This window comes from Pan troglodytes, chromosome 3 (genome assembly GCF_028858775.2).
Source record: "Pan troglodytes isolate AG18354 chromosome 3, NHGRI_mPanTro3-v2.0_pri, whole genome shotgun sequence".
NCBI lineage: Eukaryota > Metazoa > Chordata > Mammalia > Primates > Hominidae > Pan > Pan troglodytes.
In genome coordinates this window covers 147,160,048-147,181,635 of record NC_072401.2, presented here as the reverse complement: position 1 = coordinate 147,181,635, position 21,588 = coordinate 147,160,048, and the positions used below count along the sequence as shown (strand labels likewise).

The 21,588-nt window shown below is 38.5% G+C and overlaps 1 protein-coding gene and 1 pseudogene across 1 annotated transcript; one reads left to right on the top strand and one right to left on the bottom strand.

The window, feature by feature from the left end:
• Positions 1–14,928: 14,928 nt before the first annotated feature.
• On the bottom strand, positions 14,929–17,449 carry LOC101059801 (reticulon-3-like). Its single transcript, XM_063809928.1, has one exon. The coding sequence runs from the start codon at positions 17,339–17,341 to the stop codon at positions 16,703–16,705; it is 639 nt and encodes a 212-aa protein (XP_063665998.1). The 5' UTR covers positions 17,342–17,449; the 3' UTR covers positions 14,929–16,702.
• Positions 15,955–17,608, top strand: RTN3P (reticulon 3 pseudogene; annotated as a pseudogene).
• The last annotated feature ends 3,980 nt before the right edge of the window (positions 17,609–21,588 follow it).

Genomic DNA, 21,588 nt, shown 5'->3' with positions numbered 1-21,588 from the left:
TAATAAGAAAATTTTTATTATTTAATACTTTCCTTTCATTTTCTTTTTTCTTGTAAATCTAAATATTTGGATGTGAACTCTTGACAATCTATTAATTTTCTTTTCTTTTCTTTTTCTTTTTTTTCTTTTTTTTGGAGACAAGGTCTCGCTCTGTTGCCCAGGCACGAGTGGTGCAGTAGGGCAATCATGGTTCATTGCAGCCTCGACTGCATGGGCTCAAGCTATCCTCCCACCTCAGCCTCCCAAGTTGCTGGTGTGTGCCACCATGCCCAGCTAATCTATTAATTTTTGTTTGGAAATTTTAATTTGTGCTGACAATGAATTTAGAAAATTTCTTTTTTGAATGTTTCATGTGTAAATACAGACGGTCTCTTACTTACAATGGTTCGACTTACAATTTTTCAACTTTATGATGATGCAAAAGTGATACACATTCAGTAGCAACCTTACTTTGAATTTCAATCTTTTCCTAGGGTAGCAATACTCAGTATGATCCTCTAGTGATGCTGGGCAGTGGCAGTGAGCAGCAGTTTCCAATCAGCCATGCAATCATGAGAGTAAGCAACTGATACTCCAAAGGGTATTCTGTTGTCAGCGATTTTTGGATATTGTGTTTTGTGTTTTTGCATCCCATCATGTCTACGAAACGTCCAACTGTGTCTCCTCCTTCCAGTAAGAAGAAAAAGAGCATGTTTAAAGTACGGTAGGTGAAGCAATGATGTTCAGTAGGTTAGGCATACTAAATGCATTTTTAACTTGTAATATTTTCTACTTACCATGAGTTTATTGGGACATAACCCCTTCATAAGTAGAGGAACATCTGTATACATGTGCATGTTCTCGTTTTATGGATGTAATGTGTTATATTGCTGAGTTATTACTTTTCTTAAAGTTTTCTGCTGCTCCTTTCATTTTCTATTTCCACAATTGTTTTTCTTCATTTTGTCTGTCTTTTGTGTTAGAGACTTTCTTCAAATGTTAGTGATCATTGGGTGTCAACTCATATTTAAGAGTGAGGAACTACAAAGTGAATTGGAACTCAATATGCATTGATGGGGCTTGGAAACTGGGAGCTATTAGGAGAGACGTAGTCCTTTCTTTGGTGGTCTTTTCCCTTGTAACCTGTCATTTCTTTTTTAAAAACCTTTTATTTTAGGTTCAGGAGTTCATGTGCAGGTTTGTTATGTAAGTAAACTTGTGCTTGTTGTATAGATTATTTCATCCCCCAAGTGCTAAGCCTACTACTCAATAGTTATTTTTTTTCTGCTCCTCTCCCTCCTCCCACCCTCCACCCTCAAGTAGACCCCAGTGTCTGTTGTTCCCTTCTTTATGACCCTGAGTTCTCATCATTTAGCTCCCACTGATAAGGGAGAACATACAGTATTTCAGTCACTTCCACCTGAGAGAAATTTCTCAGTTGTGAGTTGAGATTGGGCAAGGATTAAGCATATTTGCTACGGTTCTGGGACATGAGAAGAGAAAGTCGAAGGAGTGGTTCTCACCTCTCAGTAAGTAAACTTATGTTACTCCTACCCACAAGGTATTCATGATGTTCCCAAGTGCAGAGTTAGTCTGTATGGTTCAGGTTCTCCAGCAAGTAATATCCAGAGATCTGCTGAGGCTCAGGAGAGGAGGTCTCATGGCTATTTGGGGTAGGGAAGGGATGAAGGGGTTTAACTGATTTTTAAAAATACCTACAATCAGAACTTGCCCTGCCTTTCTGTCTTCAGAGCTACCAGTTACCTTTAATATTTGAGTTACGATGAGAGCAATCATTTTGTTTCTGTTTCTAAGGAGCTTCACGTGCATACCGGCCTAACTTTCAGCCTTCTCTGGTCTGCTGTGTCAATTACCACCTGCTCTCCAATTTCAAAATGTTGTTGACATATGCTATTCTTTTCTCCAATTCTTTTCATGTGTGTGTGTGTGTGTGTGTGTGTGTGTGTGTGTGTGTGTGTGTGTTGGTCTTTTAATTTCTATACCACCCTTTCAGTAGAGTTTTGAAAGGGAATGGAGATAAATGCATAATTCCATCTATTACAGCCGTGAAAACACACTTCTAAGATGTCCTGCTGCAGGAAACATAATTGACAAAGGGCCTCAGCTGTTATGCTCTGAAACCCAACACTATGTTTGGGAGGTGGCTGTTCTTTCCCATGAGATGCTCCTACTCAGTGACAAAGTGTGGCAGGGATACGAAGGCAGGACTATTCCTGGGAGATGTGATGCTCCTGTAATGGACAGTGTTGGCCAGAGGATTCTCCACTGGTTTTGTCAAAATGTTCTCAGAAATGCATTACAGTCAAAGACCTTCCTTCCTTCCTCCCTCTCTCCTCTTCTCCATCCTTCCCTTTTCCTTCCTTCCTTCCTTCCTTCCTTCTTTCCTTCCTTCCCAGCGATCACAACCGTATCATGGTCTGATACTTTTTCCTAAGGCAAAAATTGATGAAAATAGCCAGTAACTATTATAAAGTGTATGTCTTTTCAGTCTTTTGATTAATGTCTTATTTTATTTCTGGGACCTTAAGCTATATCTATGCTTCTGTTCAATTATGTGTTGATTTTCTTTAGGGATATCCATTATGCATATTTAATCTTCATTTTTATCTCTAGATTTATCATTTTTCTTTAATCTTATTTATTTTTGAAATCTTCTCCTTTATATGTTATGCTTTCAGTAGTAACTATTCTCCTTTATTCTACTTTAACTCTCATTTTGAACGAGATTTTACTTCTCTTTTCCACTCATCTTTGATTTTTTTCTCTTCTCAGCACATTTCCTCCCAAACTCTTTAGATGTATTTTGAGTCATCATTTTATATAAATATATCTTTCATCAAATGTTTTAAATTCATGGCAATATATTTGGTAATACTTTTCTTCTGGTTCATAACAAAATTCTTCTGGGATATATTCTTCATCTGCCATTTGTACTATTTGTTTTCCCCATTCCTTCAACAGTTTTTTCTTTTCTTTTTCTTTTTCTTTTTCTTTTTTTTTTTTTTGAAGTAATTCCATAGATTCAGTGTGCTTACTTTGTGGTAATACTCAACTTTGAATGAAGGAAATTCCTTATGAATTGGGTATTTGCACGTTGCTCATAGCACAGCGGCAGTGCCATGAGTTCTGATTTGGAATTACAGCTCTGCCACATAATAGCTGCATGACTCTATTTCTGCAGTAAAGGGCTAATCATAATAGCATTTATCTCACTGAGTGCTGTAATGGCTAATACAGGAGGTCAGTCCCTGAAAAGGCATGCAGATAATGCATGTACATGTGGCATTGTAAGAATATGGTAAATACTACCTTTTTAAAAGTCATCTCAGAGTGTCTTTTTGCACTTCCACTTTATCTTGCCTGTATCTGGCATTTCTTCCTCCCTTCCTACAGCTCAAAGTTACATCTACCTGCTAAAGTTGTGGGAGATAACGTTAGTATTTCTGGTTTTTCTTTCTCCTTGTTTTTGAATGATTTCTCATAGGAAAAAGGAGTTGTGGGCGGGGGGCAATCCTGTCTTTAGTCACCATTTCTAAGTATCAACCAGGACTTGACACTTAAATTGAGGAATGAAGGATGAGTGGGAATAAAGTAACTGAGGTAGGGACAGGTAGGGGAACATGCTAGAAGAGGAAAATGCATGTGGCTCCTGTGACATGGGAAGGAGCTGTGAAATTTGAAGCACTGAAATGATTGCATGGCTGTAATATAAGGAGGGAAAAGGAGAATGGGATAAGATGAGGCTGGTAAGTAGGCAGCCATTCACATGGTTTTCCATCAACACTTCACCCCTCGGTGCAGCTAAACACAGTACTTAAGACAACTAGTTTTATGCTCCTCAATTTTTGGTTGAATAAGGAAGGACTCATGGAGAGGAAATGGGACAGACTTTGAGTCGCCTTTGGGGCTGGGTTTCAAGGCCAAACTTTAAAATTTATCAGTTATCTCTTCTTAAAGAGAAGATTGATCACTGCCACTTTATTGTATGATAATCCAGGTTACCTCCGACAATGTCTATGTTGCAAAGATTCCTATATCCATTTATGGAGCAAAACATTCCAAGGTTTTTGATTCCAATTTAAAAATAAAATCATAAATATATTTTGCTTTTAATTTTTGTAGCTTTTTGCTTATAAAAAACATTGCACTACTATTAATAGAATTCTAAAGGAAAGAAAAAAAAGTTTAACCACAAGCACACCCAAGCCAACATATCAAACTGTTTCCATATTTATTCATGTTTTCTTATGAATATATTTTAGAATAATTGCAGAACAGTAAATATTTAAATAAATAATACAACTAAATTCAGAGGAGTTACTGTAGAAGTGGTTATTTCTGTTCTGGTAATCTAAGCTAGTTTATGTGGTTTTATAGAAAGGCAAATTGGAATGTCTTTAAATAAGTTGCAGACTTGCACACTAACATTAACCCACTATCTAGTTTGATTGTGAAGTATAATCTTAGGTACCATTGTCTCTATATTTGATCCCTCTGGCACCACATTCTGAAAGTAGTAAAGAAGAATGGTGATTGAAGTTTTTGTTTGTTTAGTTTTGGTTTTAACAGGAACTTAATATTACAAAAGTGTAACTTAAGTAAGATCGATCTGATACCAGGTGGTATGTGAGAGACTAGAAACAGGAAGATAAGTAGGAAGCTATTTCAAATAACCCAGGCATGAGGTAACAAAGGAAACATTACAGTAGTTGAAGTGGAAATACAAAGGATACTTGGGTACATGATAGAAATAAGAAACTCAGAGGGGAAGTGATTTGCAGGAAATGATGACAAGCTTGTTTCAAATATGTCAGATTTGGGACACGCAAGTAGATACTTTGTGAAAATAGAGCTATGAAACTAGAGCACAGGTAAGATGCCATGTTAGACTCACTCTTTTGATGATCTTCATAGTGAAGAGTTGAGGCTAACAAAGTAGATGGGGTCTCTAAGGCACTACTATGATTCAAGAAGAGGTAAAAGATAAAAAAGACATCAACCAGGATGAAAACTAATGGGCCTATTGTATTTAGGAGATTATTTAATAATCAAATGGCAGGTAATAACAGATGTCATGTATACAACTTATTTGAAGTATTTGGAAGAAATAGAAGAGACATGGAGGAGCCAGCAAAGCCATGTGTATTAATGTTTTCTTCTCCACATTAGAGAATATCGATGCAGGAAAAGTTCAAAGAGTAAAAATACGAATAAAGGAAGAATAAAGAGGAGAAAACTGTACCTCAGTGTTAAATGAACTGAATAAAATCTAGTAGAGTGGATCCCAAAGCTATTTTGGCAGTAAACAAACAGGAAAAAAGTGCAATCTTCTGACATAAATGTTAACAGATCTGCCAAGGAATGAAAATGAGGATTAAGGAAAGAATAATATAGCACTTGTTCTAACCCAGTGAGTCTCGACCAGGACTGATTTTTTGCCACTCAAGGGACATTTGGCAATGTCTGGAGACATATTTTGTTCTTACAAGTGGGGCATATTCTACTAGTAGGTAGAGGCCAGGGATGCTGTTAAATAACCAACATTATTCAGGGCAAAAACAAGGAAAAAAGTCAATAGCCTCAAAGTTGAGAAACCTTGATCTAACCCATTCAACACGTCAGAAACAGTACTGGTGAGTCAACAAATCCTGAGAGTTTCCACTGATACTGTAAGAGTGGGAGAGAAGATTGGTTGAATTTTGTACTTTACCTCTCCCTTTGAAAAATTATTTTATGTTAGAATGCATGCATGTACGAAAGTTACATAGCAAGAAGTAGGTAAAACAAAGTACAGTGTCACCTTGAACATGGGTTTGAACTATGTGGGTCTGCTTATACAGAAATTTTCTTCTTCCCCTGTCTTCTCTGAAACACAGCAAGACCAACCCTCTTCTTCCTCCTCAGCCTAATCCATGGGAAATGATGAGGATAAAGGCCTTTATGATGATCCACTTCCACTTAATGAATAGTAAATATATTTTCTCTTCTTTATGATTTTCTTAATAACATTTTCTTTTCTTTAGCTATATATATAAAGATATATATAACATATATATAAAATATGTATAACATAAAAATATATTAATCAATGGTTTATGTTATCAGTAAGGCTTTAAGGTTTCTGGTCAACAGTAGGATATTAGTAGTTAAGTTTGGGGGAGTCAAAAGTTATGTGCAGATTTTTGACTGCACAGGGGGCTGGCACGCTTAACTCCCACATTGTTAAAGGATCAACAGTAATAAAATAACCAGAAGAGACTCTCTCAGACATAAGTTCTCACGTGGAGAAATATGCAAGGGTATCTTCCAATATGAAAGCTAGGAACAAAGTTTAAAGACAAAACAAACTACAGTTTCTCTAATTAAGCAATTCACAATTGCACAGAGCTCTCCTGCTACCACGTTTCTATAACATCAGGTTATAGAAAAGTGGATTGAACTCAATATCCAGCTCTCACATTGTTGCTGAAAAAGGAAGACACAGGACAATTTGGAGTAGACAACCTTCTCCCTATTCTTCCCACTTTACAGCTAAAATTTCCAGACATTACGTATGAAACAAACAAAACATAATGCTGAAAGGTGGAAAGAAGAGAAACAACTGAATAGGGATTTTGAAACCTGAAAAAAGAGAGGTGAGTTCCCTGGGTTTCTTTTTTGCTTCGTGTATCCCATACTGGGTTAGGGACAAGCTGGCAACTCAGAAATCACAAAGGGCACAGACAGAAACAAACAATAAACAACAAGAAAAGGTGACTCTGTCTAGTGAAAGGATGGTGAAAGGGACAGTTTAGTAAGATAGAAAACTTTCAGACAATAACTAACTCCTCTAACCCAACCAAACATTCTGAAAAAAACTGCAACTTCATGGCTAGCACATCAGCAAAAGCTGAGTCAGGACCCCGAACTTTCACACAGCAAGGAGCCATGCCCTACGACAAGGGGTGTCAGTAGAGACCAAATTGGGAGCCTAAAACTTCCAAACAAACCTGGTAGTAATGAGGCATTCCTCCCCTTTCCCACCAGCATGATGTCAGAGAAGGCCAAGTGAGAAGTCCGACTTTCACCAACTTCCAATGGTAAAAAAATCCCCCAACTCAGTGTCAGCAGAGACCATGTGGGGAAAAGTAACAAGGTGTCCTTCACCCTCCCAGTCAGGGTGGAAGGCCTAGTGGGAAGTTTGCACTTCCAACACTGCCAGCACTAATGAGGATCCCTTCCGTCTTCCTCTGGCATGTTGCGTGGGGGATTTAGACTTCTCCCACCTGACAGAAACAAGGTACCATCTCCCTTCTCCCACCAGTGGAGTGTCACAGGAGGTCTGTTGAAACAGAAAACTTAAATAATATCCAAAGTGTCATAACATAATACCAAAAGTGTCCAAGACACAATCAAGGATCACTCGTCATATCAGGAACCAAGAAAATCTCAAGTTGAATAAGAAAAGACAACCAGCAGACACCATGCAGATGTTGGAATTATCTGACAAGGAGTTTAAAGCAGCCATCATAAAAATGCTTCAACAAGAAATTATGAACATGTTTGAAACACAAAAGGAAGCCTTGGCAAAGAAATAGAAGATATAAAGAAGAATCAAATAAAAATTTTAGAACTGAAAAGTAAAATAACCAAAATTTAAAAGCTCATTGGATTGGCTCAACAGAAGAATGAATAGGACAAGAGAAAGAATCAGTAAACTTTAAGACAGTACAATAGAAATTACTCAATCTAAAAAATAAAGAGTAAATAGACTGAAAACAAAGAGAGCTTCAGGGACATATTGGACTCTAACAAAAGATCTAACATTTGTGTCATTGGAGTCCTAAAAGAATTGGTGGAAAAGGGTGGGGCTGAAAAAAGTATTCAAAGCAGTAATAGCTGAAAATTCCTGAAAGACATAAACTTTCAGATTCAGAAAGCTGAGAGAAACTTAAGCAATATAAAATGAAAGATTCATCCTAAGACACAACACAGTGAAATTTCTGAAAACTAAAGACAAAGAAAAAAATCTTGAAGTTAGCAAGAAAGAAACACCTTACCTGTAGGGGAAAAATAACTTGAAAAAGAGTGATTTCTCATTAGAAATCATAGAGACTAGAAAGAAATAGAATATCATTTTAAGTGCTAAAAGAAAAAACTTTCAACTGAGAATTCTTTGTCCAATAAAAATATACTTCAGGATTAAAGAAGAATTCAAGACATTCTCAGATTCAGAAAACCAAGAGAATTTGTCACCAGCAGACCTATTCAAAAGAACGACAAAATGAAATTCTTGAAACAAATGAACAACAACAACAATAAAACGAAAAAAGGAGGAATCTCAGGACACCAGAAAAGAAGACAGAACAATAGAAAGAGTGAAGATATGGGTAAATACAATTGGCTTTCTTTCTCCCCTTGAATTTTCTAAATTATGCTTGGTGGAAGCAAAAGGAAGATACAATTCTCAAATTAAATAAAAAAGAAATAAGGAACTCACCACCGGAATAAGTAGGAGATCTGGGAAAAGCTTCCCAACTTATGTAGAAACAAGGTTAACAAAACACAAAATGAAATGAAAAACCACCACAATCATGCAAGTACTCTACGGGGTGAAAAAGAAGAAAGGGATATTTATTCAAAGTAGAGATGAAGAATCCAATTTCGATGAAAATATGACTCATAAAACAGAAGGTAATTTTCTACGAGTATTTCATGATTTGAGAACATGGATACAATAGAACAAGAATGCAAGTTCCAGTGAGAAGCACTAGACAAATTGAAAGTGGAGATTGAAAGCTAAGGATTGAAGACAACACTATTTCAAAATCAAGAAACCATAAACTTCAAGGAATAGCAAATATATGACTAAAGTATAGAAAATACTTGTGATAACTCTATGTTATCACAACATGTTATGGGCTGAATTGTGTCCACCCCCACGGCCAAATTCATACATTGAAGCTCTAACTTCCAGTACCTTTAAATGTGATATATTTAAGGATAGGGGCTTTAGGCTGAAAAATTTCCTATGCTCACTACCTGGGTTATTGGATCAATTATATTCCAAACCTCAACATCACACAATATACCCATGCAACAAACCTATACATATACCTCCTGAATCTAAAATAAAAGTTTACACACACCCCTTTAAAGAAGTAATTAAGCTAAAATAAGGTCAGAAGGATAAGGCCCTAATCCAATAGAACTCATGCCCTTATAAGAAGGAGAAGAGACACTAGGAATGCACATGCACAGAGAAAGAGTCATGTGAGGACACGGCAAGAAAGTGGGCTCTACAAGCCAAGGAGAGAGACCTCAGGAGAAACCCATCCTGCCAGCACCTTGATCTTGGACTTCCAGCTTTCAGAACTGTGGGAAAATAAATTTGTATTGTGTAAGCCACTCAGTTTGTGGTATTTTTTTATGGCAGCCCTAGCAAACTGATACACAGAGAGAAAAGTTTTTAAAAGAAAAAGAAATTATAGAGAAAAATAATAGATATGGAAGACAGACAAAGATGATCCAACATAGGAGATTTTCTAAAGTAGATAAATACAAATAAATAGAGAAGATATATAATATAGCATACCACATTTTCTTTGAAATAGAAGACATTAATAACCAGATTGAAAGGGTACAACATATTATAGCCAAAACTGATATAGAAAAATCAACATTGAATCAATTATGACATTACAAAAAATTACTTAGGTATTCAAACAGAAAATCTAAATCTCCTGAAAGTAATGGAGCCAATTAAGCTGGAACAGTTAAGCTGGTGACTTTTCAAGCTTAATTGGTTTCATTACTGAGGTAATACTGTTTTGATAGCTCTAGTTGATTGTCTCAAGTGTTAGGAGGTCTTTCCACTCTGGCTGGTGGAAAGATGTATTATTCCCAAATCCGTGTGATCTCCAAGGATTGTTCCACCTGCTCCTTCCTAGTAGTTCTTTCATTGCCTTTACAGTTTCCTCAACGTATGCAATGATGAGCTAAAGATTCAAGGGGAACCCTCTATAGATCTTCGGAACTCTTTGTCTTTGAAGATTTTTCCTTTCTGTGACTCCATTCCATTAATTGCATGCACCTTAGCCCCTTTAAAATCTGAACTCTGACTCCTCATCTCAGAGAGACTACCGGGCTCCTTTTTGGTTTACACTACCTGTTCCGAGGCTTAGAAATTCTCTTTAGAAGTTCCCTGAGACAAACATAGGGCTTACATTATTTGTTTTCCTTCCCTCAGAAATCACTTTCCTGCAATGTTTGTTGTTCCATGTATTAAAACTATTGTTCCATAGATTTCATTCCGTTCTTTACTTCTTTAAGACAGGAGGACATATCTTGTCCCTGGTATTTCATATGGGCTAGAAGTAGAAGTCCCAAACTTCCTGTCTTTCCCCCCATCAAACTTTAAAGTTTTTCTTAGGAAATAATATTTATTTTGGCAGAGAAACATCTACCTAAAGTTCATCAATTCCTTCAATTTCATTTTTTATATTGTCTACAGATTTCAAATGACAATAAATTCAATATTTTTAATATTGAATTTAAAAAGTAGTTTGAATATAAAAAGTTGTTTGATTTTTGAAGAGTTATTATCTATTTATTATTTTTTCTTTCCATGTGCAAATAAAAAGAGATGTCTGAAATGAACACATATGCTAATAATGATAGTGATTCTAGGTGGTAGAATTTTGTGCGTCTTTTAACTTTTTTTTTCTAGTCAGATATTCATATGTCCACTTTTTAAAAAAAACTTCGAAACATCTTGTGATATTTTTGAGGTGAATGGAAAGAAGAATAGGGAAAATGTGGGAGCAGTTTTCTCAAGGATACTGAAAACCTGTGGAAAGGTAACTTCCAAGGAGGAAGAATACCTTTCTCTCTGAAATAAAAAGATAAAAAGGTTATTTTAGAGGTTAAAAAAGTAAAGACATACTCAGAGACAGTTGCAGCTTCATAGCAGATGTTCAGATGACCTCCATCATTTTAGAAAGGTAAGAAATGAAGTCATTTTAAGTGGAACCATTCTTTCATAAAAAACACATCACAAAAAAAAAGAACTTCAAGTTTTGAGGCAATTGAGCTTTTTGATCTGAGCATTAATTATGTCAGTTTTATGACTCAATTATTCCTTGCCTAGATTATAATGTAGTTGAATAAAGTAGGAGGGATGAAAAGGCAAGTGAGTGAGTGGGGACATAGTGAAACGAAGGGGAACAAATAATAGTATAGTAGTAGTACACATTGAGTACCTCTTAGCTGAAATCATTGGGACCAGAAGTATTTCAGATTTTGGAATTCTTTCACTACCCTATAGGTGCTATGCAGGCCTTTTTTTTTTTTTTTTTAACATTTTCAACATTATATTTATCCCCATAGAGCAGAGAACAAGCAATAAAAACACAGTAAATAATGCACAGTGGTTACCACTGCTACTACTACAGGTTGAGCATCCCCAATGTGAAAATCCAAAATCCAAAATGCTCCAAAGTTTGAAACTTCCTGAGCATTGATATGACGTCACAAGTGCAAAATTCCACACTTGATCTCATGTGACAGTTGTCAGTCAAAATGCAGGTGCACAACACAGTTTATTCATCATCCCCAAGGGATAAAAGGACTTCCTAGCCCCCTTCAGCTGCAATATATGCTTTCCATGCATGCCCAGATTCCCCCATGTGCTTGCTTAAGCTGTAGTATTAGTAGCAGTAGTGTAGTTACCATTTATTGGATGCATACTATGGGCCAAATGGATAAATGCTTTCCATGTGTTACTTCATTTGGTACTGTTAGCAACTCTCTTTTAGAGAGACTAAGATACCTGCCCACGATCACACAGCTAGCCAATGACATTATCAGAATCTGAACCCAGCCTATCTGACAAAGAAGGGTAAGTTTTGGTTTCTAAGTAAGAAATTTGATTTATCTTTCCTCCACATAGTGATTCTTCAAATAGAGAGCTACCTTTTAATAGTTTTAACTACCTTATTGAGATTTTTGTTTTCTTAGATATACTAAAAGAACACATTCAAATGCCCTCCAAATGTTCTCTTCAGGATGAAAATTGAGTTTCCTCTATCTTGTTTCTTGCCTCTTATGTTACATTCATTTTTGCAAACTCAATTTCTTCCCAAATCATTGAAATGGCACCTTTTAGCCCAGCGCAGATAAAGTATCCATCTTTATCTCCTCCTGTTTGGTAATGTAACACCCAGATGTGGATCCAAGACTTCAGTTTCAGTGCTGACACATTCTCTCTTTGTCCTTGGCCAATTTTGTTGCTTCTATGTCCTTACATGTTTAAAGCTAGCAGTGACAACAGCATTTTAGAATACTCAAGGCCTAGTAAATTTACTTTTATAGTATTAGAAAGCTCCTTAACAAAACATTGAATAGAACTGTCGAGTATTAATTAATTTACATTTTATTGCTTCAGAATAAGAGAAATTTGTTGATATATTTGAATAATTCAAATTTCTATGAATAATTCACTAGCCTATATAATACCCAACAATCCACTCCAATGTTAAAGGAACAAAAGTTGTTATGTTCACTGACACAGTATGACTCAGAATATGGCTAAAGGCAGTGAAATCCAGCAACTAAAGTGTACCGGTTCTTGTTAATATATTTTCTCAACTGCTGCCTAAATCCTTTTTCATTTGGTCTAATTTTTTGCAGGTACTGGACTGGAACCTGGGGTTACAATTCCAACTCATCCACAGTCAAGCAAATTCAAAAGACTTTGAAAGTGCATATTGTTCTTTAGATTTATGCTTAATGAAAAATAGCAAGCAAATATGCCCATTGGTGCCCATCCTGTGGTCAAAGCTAATGGATCTGAAAGTTGGAGACAGAACAAGATTAATTCAGTTTCTTGGACAGAGAAAACAAAATGTACATTTCCTTTTTGAAATCAGAGCACTTCACATGTTTTGGCTTCTGATCTTCAGTTTGTTTACTAGAAATAATTCTATTAAGGTGGATTTTCTTATATGCGAAAGAGAAAAATTTAACCCTTCCAGGCCTGACTATAATAAATACAGAGACTGCATAAGAATATATAATAATGGCGGGGGGTGGAGCCAAGATGGCCAAATAGGAACAGCTCCAGTCAACAGCTCCCAGCATGAGCGATGCAGAAGACGGGTGATTTCTGCATTTCCAACTGAGGTACTAGGTTCATCTCACTGGGGAGTGCCGGACAGTGGGGGCAGGACAGTGGGTGCAGCGCACCGTGCGTGAGCCAAAGCAGGGTGAGGCATCGCCTCACCTGGGAAGCACAAGGGGTCAGGGAATTCCCTTTCCTAGTCAAAGAAAGGGGTGACAGACAGCACCTCAAAAATTGGGTCACTCCCACCCTAATACTGCGCTTTTCCAATGGGCTCAACAAATGGCACACCAGGAGATTATATCCCGCACATGGCTCGGAGGGTCCTACGCCCATGGAGCCTCGCTCATTGCTAGCACAGCAGTCTGACATCAAACTGCAAGGCAGCAGCGAGGCTGGGGGAAGGGCGCCCACCATTGCCCAAGCTTGAGTAGGTAAACAAAGCGGCTGGGAAGTTCGATCTGGGTAGAGCCCACCACACCTCAAGGAGGCCTGCCTGCCTCTGTAGGCTCCACCTCTCGGGGCAGGGCACAGACAAACAAAAGACAGCAATAACCTCTGCAGAATTAAATGTCCCTGTCTGACAGCTTTGAAGAGAGTAGTGGTTCTCCCAGCACGCAGCTTGAGATCTGAGAATGGGCAGACTGCCTCCTCAAGTGGGACCCTGACCCCCGAGTAGACTAACTGGGAGGCACCCCACAGTAGGTGTGGACTGACACCTCACACAGCCAGGTACTCTTCTGAGACAAAATTTCCAGAGGAACAATCAGGCAGCAGCATTTGCGGTTCACCAATATCCGCTGTTCTTCAGCCACCGCTACTTATACCCAGGCAAACAGGGTCTGGAATGGACCTCCAGCAAACTCCAACAGACCTGCAGCTGAGGGTCCTGACTGTTAGAAGGAAAACTAACAAACAGAAAGGACATCCACACCAAAACCCCATCTGTACGTCACTATCATCAAAGACCAAAGGTAGATAAAACCACAAAGATGGGGAAAAATCAGAGCAGAAAAACCGGAAACTCTGAAAATCAGAGCACCTCTCCTCCTCCAAAGGAACGCAGCTCCTCACCAGCAACGGAACAAAGCTGGATGGAGAATGACTTTGACGAGTTGAGAGAAGAAGGCTTCAGAAGATCAAACTACTCCGAGCTAAAGGAGGAAGTTCGAACCAATGGCAAAGAAGTTAAAAACTTTGAAAAAGAATTAGATGAATGGATAACTAGAATAACCAATGCAGAGAAGTCCTTAAAGGACCTGATGGAGCTGAAAACCAAGGCACAAAAACTACGTGACGAATCACAAGACTCAGTAACCGATGCGATCAACTGGAAGGAAGGGTATCAGTGATGGAAGATGAAATGAATGAAATGAAGCGTGAAGAGAAGTTTAGAGAAAAAAGAATAAAAAGAAACGAACAAAGCCTCCAAGAAATATGGGACTATGTGAAAAGACCAAATCTAGTCTGATTGGTGTACCTGAAAGTGATGGGGAGAATGGAACCAAGTTGGAAAATACTCTGCAGTATATTATCCAGGAGAACTTCCCCAATATAGCAAGGCAGACCAACATTCAAATTCAGGAAATACTGAGAATGTCACAAAGACACTCCTCAAGAAGAGCAACTCCAAGACACATAATTGTCAGATTCACCAAAGTTGAAATGAAGGAAAAAATTCTAAGGGCAGCCAGAGAGAAAGGTCAGGTTACCCACAAAGGGAAGCCCATCAGACTAATAGCTGATCTCTCAGCAGAAACTCTACAAGCCAGAAGAGAGTGGGGGCCAATATGCAACATTCTTTGTGTGTGTGTGTGTGTGTGTGTGTGTTTTATTAATACCACATCAATTTGCAATTTTACAGGAACCAAGATTCAAGCTCCTTAGGTGCTACTGTATTTTTATGTTGCACGCACAGACACGTACACACAGTTTCATTAGTAATTTTTCATCTGTAGGTTTTTCTTAAAAAAAAAATCCTGTGTGGCACAAAGATCTCTTCAATTATCTAAACACAGCAGCAACAAAAGAAAATAACTGGATGTGGCTCTTCCACTGCAGAAGGTCCTTTGGAGGGGAAGCCCAAAAAGACAATCACTGACTTCCTGGGAGGGCAGAGGATGAGGATGGAGAATGCACTTCCTACTAGGACATGAAACCAGTTAAAACACTCAAAGGGGGCTAAGAAAATAAGATGGAGTAAGGCAAGGGTACCTTTTACCCATCCAAATTCCTAACTAATTTTCCCAGAACACGTAGAAAGACAATTTCCTTCCACTACTTTTTGCAGCTGCCGTACTTTGGGACCATCAAATATCATAGCCCTTACTTTAAACTCGCCAGTGCATATTCCCTCTGAAGGATCATGACTATGAGTGAGAACCTGAAGGAACTCACAGATGATTTTTCTTTCAAGTTCGCTGAATTTTCATATTGAAGGTGAAGAAAAAAACTTGCCCCCAAATGGGAATCGGAGATTTGAATCTTGGGAAAAGATCAAGAAAAGAACAACTGGGAAAAGATCAAGAAAAAAAGGCTTTCTGTATTTCACCTTTTGAGAATGTTCCCCCCCAGACTGAGATAGGATCACAATAACTCAATAACTGAGGAGCCCACATGCAGGTTATTTTTTCTCTAACAAGTTTACAGCAGTGCACAGCAGTTACAGACATTTATTTTATAATAAGAAAAGTACAACCATATTTATTAAACTTGAGGTGGGCAGGGGAGAGGGAGGAAAGCACATTCGGGAACGAGTTCTCAAACTAACGCTTAGAACTGATGTCCAGTGATGTAGAAACCACTTTCCCAAATGGCGGAGCCTTTCCTTCCCTGGGGATAGTGGCAGAGGGAGTGACGGCCACTGCAGAATTCCTGCTGACTCCCTCTCAGTCCCACTTTCCATTTCTATTCTTTTCTATCAGATGGCATTCTTGGAATCAGGAATTATCACTATCACTTATAAGTTATTCATCAAGTTGAAAGTTAAATCATTAAAGAAAAGGAGTATCAGGAGTAGCTGCTCACATTGTGGGGCAGGAAGATAGGATTTGAGGGCTGCAAAAAAAAACCAAGGAAGGTATTACACTCCTGTCCCCAAATAATTTTTTCATAAGTTAATCATTACTTCTTAAGGGCAAAACTATAATGGATAGCTGAGTAAGACTAGTGCTGAAAACTGGATAGAAGGACCCAGAGGTGTTCTATCTTTCATTTTCTCTTTTACCTCCAATCTTTCCCCTTTCAAGCTACAGGTAAAAGCTCTACCACCATTAAGGTGTTGACTTATCCTATGAATTTGATTCTTTCTTCTTCTGAGTTCTAAGATAGTTCTTTTATCAGTCCGTCAATTTTTGTGCTTGATACTGAGGGTTAAAGGGAAAGGATGGGAGAAAACACCAAATTAAAAAAAAAAGCTTGGAATGCAGGCTCAAGCTGACACTGAGTATGTTCCTTCATAGTACAAGTAACGACGTTATAACTATTAAATGGTGTTTTAGTAACTGTTGCATTTCTGGTTTCCATGTACTTATTCTGCATTTTTTTTTTGGCAATTCCAGGGAGTTTTGCTTGGATCTTTTCAACAATTGACTTGGTCTGATCTCAGGCGATGCCAACATAGTGATCAATCTGGGTCTTGTACTTCTCATAGACAATCGGGACACTGAAAATGAGCAGTTCAGCAAGAATTAGAAGGGTGATTCCGTTAAAAACAGCACCAACATAGGTCATCAGCCACATGAAGACAGCCAGCTTCAAGGAGTCAACCAGATCTTCTACCAGAAAGAGACAAATAATGAGTTTCGGGGCCGTGTTGATGTGCACCATGGCAGCATTCATGTAATTATGGAAAGCTTCCGAGGACAGAGTAATGTCTACGTCCAGGTAGGATTTGAGTGGATGGCCTTCTTCTGACTTCTGTACAGCTTGGATGACGGACTTGTAGATCCTGAAGCTGATGGTGACAGAGAGAAGAGCCAGGATGAGGTAAGAAACCACACTGATGACACTGAAAGCTGCCAGGGAAAGCAGCATTATCAGCGTGGTGGCAAAGACAAACCCAGTCTTCTTCACATCTCTCCAGAAAATCAGATCGTGAACCGCACAGGAGGAGCTGCAGCTCTTCGTCCCCAGGGCAGGGCAGGCTCCTGGGCTTCCGCTGCTGCCGGGCGCGGACGCCTTGGCTCCCGAGTACGACGAGGAGATGGAAGGGGACTGAGTGGCCGCCGATGGCTCCGCCATGGCTACGTGAGCGAGGGTGGGAGAAGGGTGAAAAGAGACACGGGGTGGGAGAGAGGGAGGGGAAATAGAATAATCCGGCAACTGGCTCGCTCAAGTCCCTTTACTCCGCCTGCTCCAAGGACAGACTCTGACAGACTGACTGACTCAGCCGAGTGCAGCTAGAGGGCTGCAACATTCTTAAAGAAAAGAATTTTCAACCCAGAATTTCATATCCAGCCAAACTAAGCTTCATAAGTGAAGGAGAAATAAAATACTTCACAGACAAGCAAATGCTGAGAGATTTTGTCACCACCAGGCCTGCCCTAAAAGACCTCCTGAAGGAAGCACTAAACATGGAAAGGAACAACCGGTACCAGCCACTGCAAAAACATGACAAATTGTAAAGACCATCAAGGCTAGGAAGAAACTGCATCAACTAATAAGCAAAATAACCAGCTAACATTATAATGACAGGATCAAATTCACACATAACAATACTAACCTTAAATGTAAATGGGCTAAATGCTCCAATTAAAAGGCACAGACTGGCAAATTGGATAAAGAGTCAAGACCCATCAGTGTGCTGTATTCAGGAAACCCATCTCACGTGCAAAGACACATATAGACTCAAAATAAAGGGATGGAGGAAGATCTACCAAGCAAATGGAAAACAAAAAAAGGCAGGGGTTGCAATCCTAGTCTCTGATAAAACAGACTTTAAACCAACAAAGATCAAAAGAGACAAAGAAGGCCATTACATAATGGTAAAGGGATCAATTCAACAAGAAGAGCTAACTATCCTAAATATATATGCACCCAATAGAGGAGCACACCGATTCATAAAGCAAGTCCTTAGTGACCTACAAAGAAACTGAGACTCCCACAGAATAATAATGGGAGACTTTAACACCCCACTGTCAACATTAGACAGATCAACGAGACAGAAAGTTAACAAGGATATCCAGGAATTGAACTGAGCTCTGCACCAAGCAGACGTAATAGACATCTACAGAACTCTCCATCCCAAATCAACAGAATATGCATTCTTTTCAGCACCACACCACACCTATTCCAAAATTGACCACATACTTGGAAGTAAAGCACTCCTCAGCAAAAAATGTAAAAGAACAGAAATTATAACAAACTATCTCTCAGACCACAGTGCAATCAAACTAGAACTCAGGATTAAGAAACTCACTCAAAACCACTCAACTACATGGAAACTGAACAACCTGCTCCTGAATGACTACTGGGTACATAATGAAATGAAGGCAGAAATAAAGGTGTTCTTTGAAACCAATGAGAACAAAGACACAACATACCAGAATCTCTGGGACACATTCAAAGCAGTGTGTAGAGGGACATTTATAGCACTAAATGCCCACAAGAGAAAGCAGGAAAGATTGACACCCTGATATCACAATTAAAAGAACTAGAGAAGCAAGAGCAAACACATTCAAAAGCTAGCAGAAGACAAGAAATAACTAAGATCAGAGCAGAACTGAAGGAAATAGGGACACAAAAAACCCTTCAAAAAATCAATGAATCCAGGAGCTGGTTTTTTGAAAAGATCAACAAAATTGATAGACCACTAGCAAGACTAATAAAGAAGAAAAGAGAGAAGAATCAAATAGACGCAATAAAAAGTGACAAAGGGGATATCACCACCGATCCCACAGAAATACAAACTACCATCAGAGAATACTATAAACACCTCTACACAAATAAACTAGAAAGTCTAGAAGAAATGGATAAATTCCTGGACACATACACCCTCCCAAGACTAAACCAGGAAGAAGTTGAATCTCCGAATAGACCAATAACAGGCTCTGAAATTGAGGCAATAATTAATAGCTTACCAGCCAAAAAAAGTCCAGGACCAGATGGATTCACAGCCAAATTCTACCAGAGGTACAAGAAGGAGTTGGTACCATTCCTTCTGAAACTATGCCAATCAATAGAAAAAGAGGGAATCCTCTCTAACTCGTTTTATGAGGCCAGCATCATCCTGATACCAAAGCCTGGCAGAGACACAACAAAAAAAGAGAATTTTAGACCAATATCCTTGATGAATATTGATGCAAAAATCCTCAATAAAATACTGGTAAACTGAATCCAGCAACACATCAAAAAGCTTATCCACCATGATCAAGTGGGCTTCATCCCTGGGATGCAAGGCTGGTTCAACATATGAAAATCAATAAACATAATCCAGCATATAAACAGAACCAAAGGCAAAAACCACATGATTATCTCAATAGATGCAGAAAAGGCCTTTGACAAAATTCAACAACGCTTCATGCTAAAAACTCTCAATAAATTAGGTATTGTTGGGACATATCTCAAATTAATAAGAGCTATCTATGACAAACCCACAGCCAATATCATACTGAATGGACAAAAACTGGAAGCATTCCCTTTGAAAACTGACACAAGACAAGGATGCCCTCTCTCACCACTCCTATTCAACATAGTGTTGAAAGTTCTGGCCAGGGCAATCAGACAGGAGAAGGAAATAAAGGGCATTCGGTTAGGAAAAGAGGAAGTCAAATTGTCCCTGTTTGCAGATGACATGATTGTTTATCTAGAAAACCCCATCGTCTCAGCCCAAAATCTCCTTAAGCTGATAAGCAACTTCAGCAAAGTCTCAGGATACAAAATCAATGTGCAAAAATCACAAGTGTTCTTATACACCAATAACAGACAAACAGACAGCCAAATCATGAGTGAACACCCATTCACAATTACTTCAAAGACAGTAAAATACCTAGGAATCCATCTTACAAGGGATGTGAAGGACCTCTTCAAGGAGAACTACAAACCACTGCTCAATGAAATAAAAAGAGGATACAAACAAATGGAAGAACATTCCATGCTCATGGGTAGGAAGAATCAATATCGTGAAAATGGTCATACTGCCCAAGGTAATTTATAGATTCAATGCCATCCCCATCAAGTTACCAATGACTTTCTTCACAGAATTGGAAAAAACTAAAGTTTATATGGAACCAAGAAAGAGCCTGCATCACCAAGTCAATCCTAAGCCAAAAGAACAAAGCTGGAGGCATCATGCTACCTGACTTCAAACTATACTACAAGGCTACAGTAACCAAAAAAGCATGGTACTGCTACCAAAACACAGATATAGACCAATGGAACAGAACAGAGCCCTCAGAAATAATGCCACATATCTACAACTATCTGATCTTTGACAAACCTGACAAAAACAAGCAATGGGGAAAGGATTCCCTATTTAATAAATGGTGCTGGGAAAAGTGGCTAGCCATATGGAGAAAGCTGAAACTGGATCCCTTCCTTACACCTTATACAAAAATTAATTCAAGATGGATTAAAGACTTACATGTTAGATCTAAAACCATAAAAACCCTAGAAGAAAACCTAGGCAATACTATTCAGCACATAGGCATGGGCAAGGACTTCATGTCTAAAACACCAAAAGCAATGGAACAGAAGCCAAAATTGGCAAATGGGATCTAACTAAACTAAAGAGCTTCTGCACAGCAGAAGAAACTACCATCAGAGTGAACAGGCAACCTACAGAATGGGAGAAAATTTTTGCAACCTACTCATCTGACAAAGGGCTAATATCCAGAATCTACAATGAACTCAAACAAATTTACAAGAAATTTGTTTGATATCCATCGACAAGTGGGCGAAGGATATGAACAGACACTTCTCAAAAGAAGACATTTATGCAGCCAACAGACACATGAAAAAATGCTCATTATCACTGGCCATCAGAGAAATGCAAATCAAAACCACAATGAGATACCATCTCACACGAGTTAGAATGGTGATCATTAAAAAGTCAGGAAACAGCAGGTGCTGAAGAGGATGTGGAGAAATAGGAACACTTTTCCACTGTTGGTGGAACTGTAAACTAGTTCAACCATTGTGGAAGTCAGTGTGGTGATTCCTCAGGGATCTAGAACTAGAAATACCATTTGACCCAGCCATCCCATTACTGGGTATATACCCAAAGGATTATAAATCATGCTGCTATAAAGACACATGCACACATATGTTTATTGCGGCACTATTCACGATAGCAAAGACTTGGAACCAACGCAAATGTCCAACAACAATAGACTGGATTAAGAAAATGTGGCACATATATACCATGGAATACTATGCAGCCATAAAAAATGATGAGTTCTTGTCCTTTGTAGGGACATGGATGAAGCTGGAAACCATTATTCTCAGCAAACTATCACAAGGACAAAAAACCAAACACCGCATGTTCTCAC

Bases quoted from the DNA above. Each gene is read 5' to 3' on its own strand.
- LOC101059801 (XM_063809928.1), bottom strand. From the start codon at position 17,341: ATGGCGGAGCCATCGGCGGCCACTCAGTCCCCTTCCATCTCCTCGTCG.